This window comes from Nylanderia fulva, unplaced genomic scaffold, assembly GCF_048542155.1.
Source record: "Nylanderia fulva isolate GAGA-0341 unplaced genomic scaffold, ASM4854215v1 Scaffold1, whole genome shotgun sequence".
NCBI lineage: Eukaryota > Metazoa > Arthropoda > Insecta > Hymenoptera > Formicidae > Nylanderia > Nylanderia fulva.
In genome coordinates, this window is record NW_028189192.1 from 3,220,648 (window position 1) to 3,231,863 (window position 11,216).

An 11,216-nucleotide genomic window follows, 5' to 3' on the forward strand; every position below is an offset into this window, starting at 1 on the left:
ATACATGTAGTATTTATACATATAAAAATAATGATTACTTGTAATAAATATAAAGGTAAATTTTATTTGTCAAATGCACATTTATTTAGATCTATATTAATTCTATTAAGTTGAATGATTAATCGATCCAAATTCCAAATTCTCGTTAAATATAAATTTGTCTGTATAAAATTGAAAATTTATTATTAGTGATTAATTTTAATTTTAATTTTAAATACTAAATTTTTTATTTAAAAAAAAAAATAAAATTATAAAAATGTAAATCAAGAATTTTGTAATAGTTGCATACGAAAAAAATAATAGTAATATAATTGATTGTACATATATAAATATACATACTCCGAAGAGTACAGCGTCAGAAAGAGACGAGGGATGCGTAAAAAAAGAACGCGCAGAATCGTGCGACTCTTAAAGCAGATGTGTCTGACTTGATGGAACGCACGTGGAATCGCGTAGAGCCGCGCGTTCTTAAAGCAGATGCGCTTGAATGTGTCGCACAAGCGCGGACATCACGCCTGCTTAAAGGAGACATGTCCTTATCGAGCGCGCGTGCGCCTGTTTAAAGCAGACGACGCAATTCAGAATTTAGTACGGACATGCACCGAAAAACCATAATTTTACTGACTGTAGAGAAAAGTAGATTCAGCTAAATAGTTTCAATTCTCAACGGTAGATGGAACTGTTGGACGCGGGGATTTAATGATGGCCGCTCGCAAGCATCTCCGAAAACACGTGTGATAAAACATCAATTAATTCGTATGTAATAATTTATATATGACACATGAAGCGTAGTTTGAAATACATATTAAAAAACAATATGCCAGCATGTTTTCATCAGTAATAATGCTTCAGCGAGCTGTGTTCGGTAAAACACCGCACAATTTATCTCGTTTATTATCTTTAAGCCGGGTAAGGAAATTTTCCGAATCCGTTTCCTCGAAAGAGATTGACAATGACAGCTTGTCAAATACGGAAGAATCGCAAAATAAGTCTCCCACGAGCGACATTGAGACTCCTACGGGTGAGGAAAATGTTGCTCGTCTTGTAAAGGAAGCTGCTACTTACAGCGATGCCAAGGACACGAGTTGGGCGACGAGTCCTTATCCCGCCAACGTTCCGACCTCCGTCGAGGAGGTGGCGAAACCGAAGCTCGAACCGCTGGAGACCAGCATTGTGCTCTTTCCAGGACAGGGCACCCTTAAAGTCGGCGAGGTGCAAAAGTACTTACGTTTCCCGCAGGCGAGAGAGTTGTTCGAAATAGCCAACGAGGTTCTGGACTATAATCTACTGAAGTTGTGTCTGAACGGTCCCCAGGAGAAGCTGAATCAGACCCGCTTCAATCAACCAGCCACAGTGTTGACTTCGTTGGCTGCGTTGGAGCGGCTTCGCGAGGAGAGACCCAGAGTGTTTGAGACTTGCATAGCCACCGCAGGTTACAGCTTGGGGGAACTGACTGCTCTGATTTTCTCAGGAGCTATAAGCTTTGAAGATGGCGTTAGACTGGTCTCTGTCAGGGGCAACGCTATGCAGTACGCATCTGAAAAATCACCGCAAGGAATGTTGTCAGTCTATTGCTCGCCAGAAGCTAAATTAACGGAGGCATGCAAGGATGCTAAGCAGTGGGCAATGGATAATGGTGTAGAGGATCCAGTTTGCCAGTAAGAATTATTTCATGCATTTGTAAATTATGCTATTATTACATTAGGAATCTAATATAAATACTTGAGTTACGATTAAATTTTAATTTATAGTACTTTAATTAAAATTTGTAGGAATTTATAAACAATTGATAAATATAGCATTATTGTATTCAGATATTATATTCAAGATTGCATTTTACAGGGTGGCAATATATGTGTATACACAAACAAAGATATTGGCTGGAAATGCTCAGGCTCTCGAATATATAAAAAAAAATGCAGAAAAATATAAACTTTTGAAGTTAACAAGACTACCTGTATCAGGAGCATTTCACACAAAACTGATGGAACCTGCACTCAAGTCTTTCAGCAAAGTGCTTTACACAATGGAAATAAATAGACCTAGGTGTCAAGTTTATTCAAATTACAATGCGCATCCTTATAGCGATCCAAAAATGATTAGGAAATTTTTAATGAAACAAATTGTATCGCCTGTGAAATGGGAACAATGTATACAATCGTTGTATAACAGATCCCCAGGATCAGCATTTCCACGAACATTTGACGTAGGATCAGGAGGAAGAATGGGAACGATCTTGAAGCTAATTAATGCAAAGGCGCACAGTCATTGCATATCTGTTTAAATTAATTTCTAACTGTAAGCATAAGAAACAATCAATATACATTATTATTGTGTACATAGTTAACAAACTTTTGTTATAGCTTCGTTTCAATTGTGCCTCTTACATGCAAGAAATAAAGGAGTGATCAGAATTTTATACAGATATGAAGTTTTGTATTATTTAACAATTAAATTTTTGACGAAAATCTCATTAACTGTTTTCCCAATATTTGTTCATACAAATTTCAATTTTTATAAATTTATAAAAATAAAGTTGATAAATAACAGCTTATTTTCCTGATTTCTTTTCTGGATCCCGCGTAACTTCTGCTGCCATCTATGAACACAGAGGAGTTTATACATATTTGTTCAAACTCGACAATCCAAGCCGGGTGCCAAGACCAAGTGTTTGAATTGTTATTATTACACTAGCCGAATCATGAAGCTAGTAAGGTACGTAAGATACATCGAAAAGTGCAAAATTAAACAAGACTGTATAAGAAAATTAAATCATCTAGGCGCGTAATGAATTATCTGTGAAAAATATATACGTTTGTACAACCTAACCTAAACCCCCCACGTTTTTGTGTCTCAAATCATTATTTATCAAGGAAATTGATGCTTCTTTCAGATTTTTGATGAAACTCAGTCATGAGACTGTGACAATAGAATTGAAAAATGGCACTCAAGTCACTGGCACAATCACAGGTAAATAAAGAAATTTTGTTATTGATTTGAGTATTAAGTTAGGTAAAGACTCATATAACATTAATGTGTAATAACTCAATCTGTAATTATAATCTTTACATATGAAGAAGGATTAATAAAGAATTGTGTTACTGATAAATTAAATTTTACACTCAGGTGTAGACGTGGCAATGAATACACACTTGAAAACAGTGAAAATGACAATAAAGAATCGTGATCCGATACAATTAGAAACTCTAAGTCTGCGAGGAAACAATATTAGATATTACATTCTACCGGATTCTCTTCCTTTGGAAACGTTGCTAATAGATGACACACCAAAAGCTAAGGCTAAAAAGAAAGAAGCTGCAAGAGGTACACAAAATATATAATACATACTAAACATAAAATATTAATTTAATAATTATGATCTTATATCTGACCTACCATACTCCTTTCGAGATTTTTTATAATCATTAACATTTTCTATAATTTTTAGTTATTATATTACTTGTATTTCCAGGTGCTGCACGTGGCAGAGGACGTGGCGCTAGAGGTGGAAGAGGTGGCAGAGGAGGTCGAGGTAGAGGAAGAGGCAGGCGATAATAACATTAAGTACATTCTGCACTCTTCTTGTACGCTCTCCTTTCACATTTATCAATTTTTCTATCTTAAGAGAAAACCAAATTTTTCTACTCTAAGGTATCACGATTATTATTTAACTAATTTTATAAAATCATGGAAAATTGTTTCATTGATGTAGCTGAATTGATGCTAAATTTCAGAATGTAATATCAATGTTTATTTACTCAGAGTGTTTAAGTGTATAACATTAACAGGCATTCCGATATTTAAATTATTTGATGTTAGAAAGTGTATATGCAGAGCAATATAAAAAAATTTTATAAAATTGGTTTTCCTTTCAAACAATAATATCGAATTTAAATGTCGTGATTTATTTAATATTATTTCAATTTATGCATAGTGTTCAATTTATGTCAATTTTTGTGAATCTGACAACATATTAATTATGTAAGTTTGTCATTAAAAAATGCAAAGTCAATGATTGAACAAATATAGTCATGATTGTGCCGTGATACAAAATCGCAGTACAAATTACACTTATTTTTTCATATTGAGATTGTGACGATATCATTAACAAACTGATTAAATTAGTTCAATAAGAATTTTTCTGTATGAATTAAGTATTACGAGGACTTTCTAAATAAAAAAATATACTGATAAAAGCAATCAATGTTCCATTGTATTTAAAAGCGATTGTATGTATAGTAAACTGCTTTAGCTCGTTTTTGTTATCCGCGTAACGAACTTCAACGTAAACTTGTGTCTGACCACTTCTGTCAATATTTACGTGACGCGAAATGACGACAACTCGTGACAATGTAACCCATACCTCGTGACGATCCATCCGACAAAATGTTTGCGTGTGATTATGTGGAGGTCATCAAAAAAGCTGATCATCAGTTGCGTACAGTTTGTCATTAGATGCGGTCGTAGTAACCACGATTTCGAAGACTTGGATGATATACCGCATTACGATGTCCAGGATGTTTCTAGTAATGTAGCGATATTAGTCATTTCTGCGCCGCGGTTTCGAGAAATGCGTTTAAATTACAATTTAATATTAATGAAAAACAGAGTAATTATGCCGCATAGCAAAAGGAGAGCGATGCAAAGTGATCATTTCATTATTTTTTTAAATGTAATTTAGAAAGTAAATATAACAAGATATTTGTAAAAATTCTTATCATCTGATTCATATAAGCATATTAAAAAATATTAATATTCATTAAATTGTGCAAGTTTAAATTATACAATTGCTATTATAACAACTTATCTTTAACATGTAACAAACCAAACCATCTTATTGATCATTCATACAAGTTTTACTATATTCTACAAAATATAATGATAATATAATAATGAAACAGATAATATAAAACATAGATATATGTATATACATATGTAATATCAGATAACAGCAAGATAAAATTTTACATTATAAATTGATTAAAGAAAAAAAAACCGAAAATAAGACAATTTCAGTCATCCTAGAATATATCTGAAGAGATAAATGATTTATCGAGGTATATTGTCAAGATATACTTATCGTAGTTCGCAACGTTGTAAGACGTTTCGTGATAAATGTACGAAATGAGATTTCGCGGTCGACTACCCCTCGAAACTATACGAAACATCGCTGACCGACTTTGCACGTTCTCGCGGTGCAATCCGGGGCGGAATCGATCGATATCGCAACCCCCTGGCGTAGCTTAACATTGCGATGAGATATATAGAACATTGAAACCGAGGGTTCAACGTCCTTCGCAGTTCATTTTCAGCCACGAACGTTCGGGCTTCCGTGGCAACCGTGGCAGAACGATCTCCAGCATCGACCGGATGCGCCGGGCACGAGGAGGACTTCCCCACCGGAAGTGGTTACTAAGATGCTGCGAGCCCTAGAGGAAATGGGCGAACCAGTGGCACCGATGGCAGTCGAGAAGATGCGCGGAGGTCCGTCCAAGTCCCCGGAATAAACCACTTCTACTCTCAGAAAACAATGAGGACGAGTCCTTGAGTCGGGCAGCTTCGGCGACTTCTTTTGAATCTGGAGATTCTTCTCCAGAATTTATTAATACTTGTAGACTTCTTGGACTCTCGTATTTGTGAATTCTTGATAAAAATGAACGATTCATCTATGTACAATATTCGACGTTTCGTTTTATATTTTTTTTAGTTAAGTTTTTTCTTCTTTTTCCTTATTGAGATTATTTAAGCTGCGTCCTAGTTGTGTAATAATTGTGTACGTATATAGAAATAAACTGACGCGTATATGTTTGAAAGAGATTTCGAATTCTTATCAAGAATCATTGATTAGATTTTCAATATACTCGCGTATTGTGCGTGGTTATATCATATTGTCGAATTTTTACTTTATCGAAAAATGTGTATTGGCGATAAAAGCTATTACAATAAAATCTCGTTCTGCGACAAAACTCGGTCCGATTTCCGAGTTAAATTTTTTGTTTGAATTCTTGATTGATTACATTGATGTACGCTGCCGCTAGCTTCAATTTTCGTATTTCTCAAATTTAATTCTAGTGCAAAATTCAGATTATGTAATTTATGTAGAGAATTTAAAATTTTTTTAAATATTTCTCTAGTTGTGTAAAATAGTATCATTTTTTAATGTTCTTTCGCCATTTTTTGACATTTGACTATTTTTTATTTTCTATATTTTTGATTAATCTCTGCTTTCTCTTTTCTGTAATTATTTACTTTATTTCTGCAATTGGAAAACGAAAGATTAAATAAGAACGTAATATATGCGTTCGATATATATTTAATTACATTTGTAATTTATTGATTGGTACAAATGGATGCAATTAAATTAATAGCGAACGAAGTTGCGGTAGACAATACCTATTTCTTTTAGTGAATTGAATTGAATGTACGAGTATTAAATTGTACACAAATTTAGCTAAAAAAAATATCGAAAAAAACAAAGTACATAATTTAATTAAAAACAGAACTTCGAGATTTAAAATATAAAAAGGGAGAATTTTCTGAAAAAATATTGAAAACAGAATTATGAAGAAGATCTCGCTGATTATATAAGTACGTTATTAAGAAGATGCTGCAGTACGTAGCATAATTTTACGTGAATTCAAGTACGACAGTCTTTAGTGAACGATGCATATCCGATAGTCGCATTCAAAAGTAATGAAAAAGAGTTTCTTTATAGAAATCCGATGATACCACAGGCAACTCGGGCACCCGCCGACCCGGTCTTCAGACTCTCCTGGGTACCGCCGCGACCGAGATCGTCGGCTTTCTCGTGGATCACCAGGGCCCTGCCGATCGCTCCGCGAACACCTACCAGGCTCAAGTAGTGATCTATACCGTCGATGTGCGCGACTCCGTCCTGCCCGACCTCGATATTGCCGAGATCGCCGACGTGACGCAACGGATCGCTCGGTGCTCCGTGATTCACCTGAAACGTAATCGCTCTTCGTTTACCGTAATAGAACAGAGGAGAGAGTTTATAATACGTTATCGCGGCAGAAGATCGCGATCGCTTAATCAGCATCGTGCGAGCTATCAATTTTGCTAATCACGTTGTATTTGCATTTTGATGGATTCTAATGCCACGATATGATAATACAGCTTCTTTTTTTCCAGAACTTGAGAAAATTCTAATTGCAAATTCTCTTGCAAATTCTCTTTCATCCTCGACCTTCTCCAATTAATTTCTCTTCAAGGACTTAAAAAAGTAGGTCAATCACTTTCGTGCAATTATTCATTTATGAATACAAATCTCGTCCTGCTATCACGTATCGAATCAATCGATAATTGCGGGAAAAAAATGCGAATACATTTTTCGTGATTCTGAGGTGCTAGAAATATCTCACACAGTTTGCTAAATTTTTCATTGTTCTTGTAAATTTTTAATTTGATAAAACAACAAGTGCACCGAGATCTAGGTATTGCTTTTTAATATGAAACTTGCATCTCGTGTATTTTTCGAGAAATGGAAAAAGATAATTTATTAATATTTTTTTTTAAGCATCGTGAAGCATCAATTAAAATTGCAAATTGTGAAAATTGTTGTTACCATGTACGGATTGAAATGCGGTCCGGCCGAATTGCAGCCTTTCGTGAGATCCCCTTTCTCGTGCACGTGGAATCCATGCAAGCCCGGGCTTAATCCCGTGATTGTACCCGTGACCTTCACCCCTTCGGGATGCTGTTCTAACGTTAGGATCCCTCGGGCTCCATTTACCGGTGAACCATCCTCACTGAGAGCTTTCATCTCCGCCACGGCCTTCAAACCGATTGCCTGCGTTTCGAAAAATTATCGCACTTACTTTACACGTCATTTCGATAAGTAAAGCCACTATAAATGAAATTAGATTTTATTTGCTGGAACTTAGCAACATCAAAGATACAGTACCCTTCACAAGTTTGGAAACATCTTATATTTCACAGTTAAACAATTGCATGGCAGCGATCTGTGCAGATTTTTTGTATAAATATAGATATAATAAGTTATAAGATGACGATATAAAAATGTCATTTAAATATCTTACGATATATTCATACAAAAAATCTGCACAGATCGCTGCCAAGCGATTGTTTAACTGTAAAATGCAAGATGTTTCCAAATTTGTGAAGGAAACTGCACATAAGAAATATAAACGTTTTTAAATATTTTTTTCGTAGATCTTATACGATTTTGTAATCGATTTCCCGTGATCGATCGAGGATCCATAGACTTCGCGGAACGAAAATTCCACGCAACAGGATCTACGGAAGCAATTTGTTACAGCTCGATTAATCCATGATAATGCAGCGAGCGAAGTGTTCCCGCGGGAACACACGTAAAGAGGAAATTGATAATGACACGTCCGCGTATCGAGTGATACACTATAAAGTACTCGCGTGAACGGTACTTCCCGTCTAATTTAATCTACTGAATCGCATTAGTCGCGCCACGCTTTGCCTCGCGCGGACGAGTCTTTTTTCCTTTTTCTTCTTTTTTTTTTAGACCAAGTTGCGCAGTTCACGGGTGAAATCCGCAATTACCGTGCGCGGCTACGGGGCTGTAATCTACGATGAAGCGGCTAGTAGAAACTCCGCGCAAGGTCGGACGAAGGGAATCGCGACTCGTTAGAACTGCACGAGCGCTCGCGGTGAAAGCGTCGACTGGGCGACCCGCGTTTCAGACCTGACGTCCTCGGCTCGTCCCGATGTTTAAACGACTTGACGGCTAATTATGCAAATTTCCGCGTATTAATGCGCTATGTGGTTAATGACTAATAATAGAAGATGCGCGCGAGATGGATGTGTACGGACCGACGAATTGTATCGCCACGTTCTTGGTCTCGCGAAGGAGAAGTCACGCACGTACAAATGTTTACACTAAAAAGGAGGTTTACGAGGAGAGACAGAATAACTCGTAGAGTAGAGTTTAAAATGATGCATCGACTTGACAAGATTGAAGACAACCGTGCATTTTTTGATATGTATACAAGCGTTAATAAATATAAATAACGATGATACAGGGTGCAGATTTTTGTTTGCTCTCGAATTCACATTTTCTGAAATTAGTTTTTGATTAAAATAAAAAAAAAATATATACATATGATAGCATATATAGTAGTGTAGAACATTTATATTGAAGTCAAAAGTTCATGCAGCTGTGATAGATACGTAGTATAGATATTAATAATGAAACAATTATATTATTTTTGTTCGGTTGCAAGTAATGTTAAATGATTGCTACTTCAATAATGTTGGAAGAGATGATGCTTGTAACGGTTATTATCGTTAGCACGCAAGGCTATAAAGTATCGATTACTGAAAACATTGAAACGGTAATAAATGTAACTGTACATTAACCAGAAATTACATATATCGAGTTTGAGATCGATAATTTATTAATATCGATAAAACAGCGATATAACAGCGAAATAAAAGAAGCGATTGTAACTTTGCTAAAGTTTCAAAAGGGAGAAGTGAAAGGATGGGAACTGAATATTTTTGTATAAATCTGACGAGATTACATAATTCGTTTCAGGTCGCGAGAAAATTCGCGTGAGACTCGAAATGTAAAGCTACAAGATTCAATGCAATTATCCGATCGAAATCAAGAAACTTTGAAGTAAAGCGTATGATTAAGACTCTAGAGTTTAATGGTTTTTAAAAGCTTTTTTTCAAAAGTAAAAAAAACTGCGATTATTTCTTTGTTTTGTAACTTCACGTAGCTCTATAATGACATTATCCAGTGACTTATAACAATATTTTTTTCATGTAATTCTATACTTACAGAAACCAAATCATCATGAAATAGCGATTCATATATCGAAATTTCTATAAATTTTAAACAATTATATACCATAAAAACGGTAAAAATATTTTTAATTGTGTCTATAAAATCACATATAATTAGATAATAAAATACATCATCGGAAATATCGATTTTCAGTAATTAATATTGGGAAATATCAACGCACCGAATAACAAGAAAAAAAGGTCATAAATACATACGAAATAATACGGTTCCATGTAGACCTCGTAGAGATCGCTTCTGGTCCCAGGATAACCGGGCAGGCTCCTGATGAATAATGTTCTGTCGTTCATCGAGACCATCATCCTGTCGTACGGTCCGGCCCTCGCAATCGCGATCATACCGATCACTATCGACAGCCGCCACATCTCGCGAGTTTAGGAAAGCGTGCCGGACGAATTAGCTAGCGATCTGGTCCTCCTAACGAGGAGTTCTCCAAGTCGATCGGAGGATAAAGCGAGTCTGACGATAAAACCCGATGGCGTCTTTGAAGACCTGCCGCTGTTTCTCCACCTCTCTTCTTTCTCCTTCTTGCTGCACTGCCTCCTCCTTCTCCTTTATCCTTGTCGACTCGATCGCAACAAGATCTGGCAGCTCGAGATTCATCCACTTCCCGCGATAACGATCTTCGCGCGGTACCGATCAGGGAGTTGCCTTCGAGACCAGCGCTCTTCGAAGACTGCCCTCCTCGCAGAAGAAGAAGAAGAAGAAGAAGAAGTGGTACAAGCCCCCGGTTAGGTTCGATTCCTCCACTATGGCGTGTATTTATGCGTTACGTCATCGACGAGTCACGACGAGGACGAGGTAGATTGGCTCTTGGGTACCCAAGCACGGAGAGAGAAAGACAGGCCGAAACACATCAGGGGGTCCCGATCGATCGATTTAACGAGACGCAATCTCGCGGATTATCAGCCTTCTATTGGAACCCGATCCGCGAAACGCAGATCGGCCCGTGTTCGCCTTCCTCTCGCGTCCTGTCAGATCGGTGCGTCGACTTGACTCGACGTGCGTGCATTTCCATGTGCACGTGGCGAGGGATCAGTCGAGTGAAAGCGAGATGTGCCCCGCGGCCGATTCCTCTCGCTATACGAGCTGACGGATCGCTTAGACGGACCGCAGGTTAATCTGGCCCGTCATCTGGGCGAGCGCGAAAAAACTGCGAAAACCAGGACGCGCAATTTTCGCGCCTATCCAACCGGAATGGTGATGGCTGTTGCGCGAATTACCTGCCGTCGCGTCGTGGAGGATGGCAATTGACCCGAATGATACGGGATTTTTGTCAAAAGGAACTCAGGAATATTATCAGTAGCTGCGTCGGAGAATAAATGATCGCTAATTCTATTCAACTATTGATATTTCACGCGCCTTTTATATACTAAGTCTTTCAACGTCTAAA

At 37.0% G+C, this 11,216-nt stretch overlaps 4 protein-coding genes across 5 annotated transcripts; 3 read left to right on the top strand and 1 right to left on the bottom strand.

Moving 5' to 3' along the window:
* The first annotated feature begins 680 nt into the window (after positions 1 to 680).
* beg (malonyl-CoA-acyl carrier protein transacylase beg) lies at positions 681 to 2,425 on the top strand. Of its 2 annotated transcripts, XM_085479705.1 has the most exons (3): positions 681 to 1,658; positions 1,843 to 2,298; positions 2,364 to 2,425. In XM_085479705.1, exons 1-2 carry the CDS (start codon positions 826 to 828, stop codon positions 2,282 to 2,284), a joined length of 1,275 nt encoding a protein of 424 aa, XP_085335831.1. In that variant the 5' UTR covers positions 681 to 825; the 3' UTR covers positions 2,285 to 2,298; positions 2,364 to 2,425. The 2 variants fall into 2 exon arrangements, with proteins under 2 accessions (XP_085335831.1, XP_029155387.2); XM_029299554.2 differs by having other exon boundaries at positions 1,843 to 2,425.
* A 192-nt stretch (positions 2,426 to 2,617) lies between these two features.
* Positions 2,618 to 4,200, top strand: SmD1 (small ribonucleoprotein particle protein SmD1). The gene is made up of 4 exons (XM_029299555.2): positions 2,618 to 2,715; positions 2,894 to 2,970; positions 3,127 to 3,324; positions 3,473 to 4,200. The coding sequence occupies exons 1-4, from the start codon at positions 2,702 to 2,704 to the stop codon at positions 3,553 to 3,555; spliced, it is 372 nt and encodes a 123-aa protein (XP_029155388.1). The 5' UTR covers positions 2,618 to 2,701; the 3' UTR covers positions 3,556 to 4,200.
* A 151-nt stretch (positions 4,201 to 4,351) lies between these two features.
* On the top strand, positions 4,352 to 5,970 carry LOC146725295 (uncharacterized). Its single transcript, XM_085479738.1, has 2 exons — positions 4,352 to 4,526; positions 5,302 to 5,970. The coding sequence occupies exons 1-2, from the start codon at positions 4,403 to 4,405 to the stop codon at positions 5,505 to 5,507; spliced, it is 330 nt and encodes a 109-aa protein (XP_085335864.1). The 5' UTR covers positions 4,352 to 4,402; the 3' UTR covers positions 5,508 to 5,970.
* A 325-nt stretch (positions 5,971 to 6,295) lies between these two features.
* On the bottom strand, positions 6,296 to 11,211 carry LOC146725296 (superoxide dismutase [Cu-Zn]-like). Its single transcript, XM_029299664.2, has 3 exons — positions 10,021 to 11,211; positions 7,586 to 7,810; positions 6,296 to 6,964 (listed from the first exon to the last, which is right to left on the bottom strand). Exons 1-3 carry the CDS (start codon positions 10,186 to 10,188, stop codon positions 6,710 to 6,712), a joined length of 648 nt encoding a protein of 215 aa, XP_029155497.1. The 5' UTR covers positions 10,189 to 11,211; the 3' UTR covers positions 6,296 to 6,709.
* Positions 11,212 to 11,216: the final 5 nt, after the last annotated feature.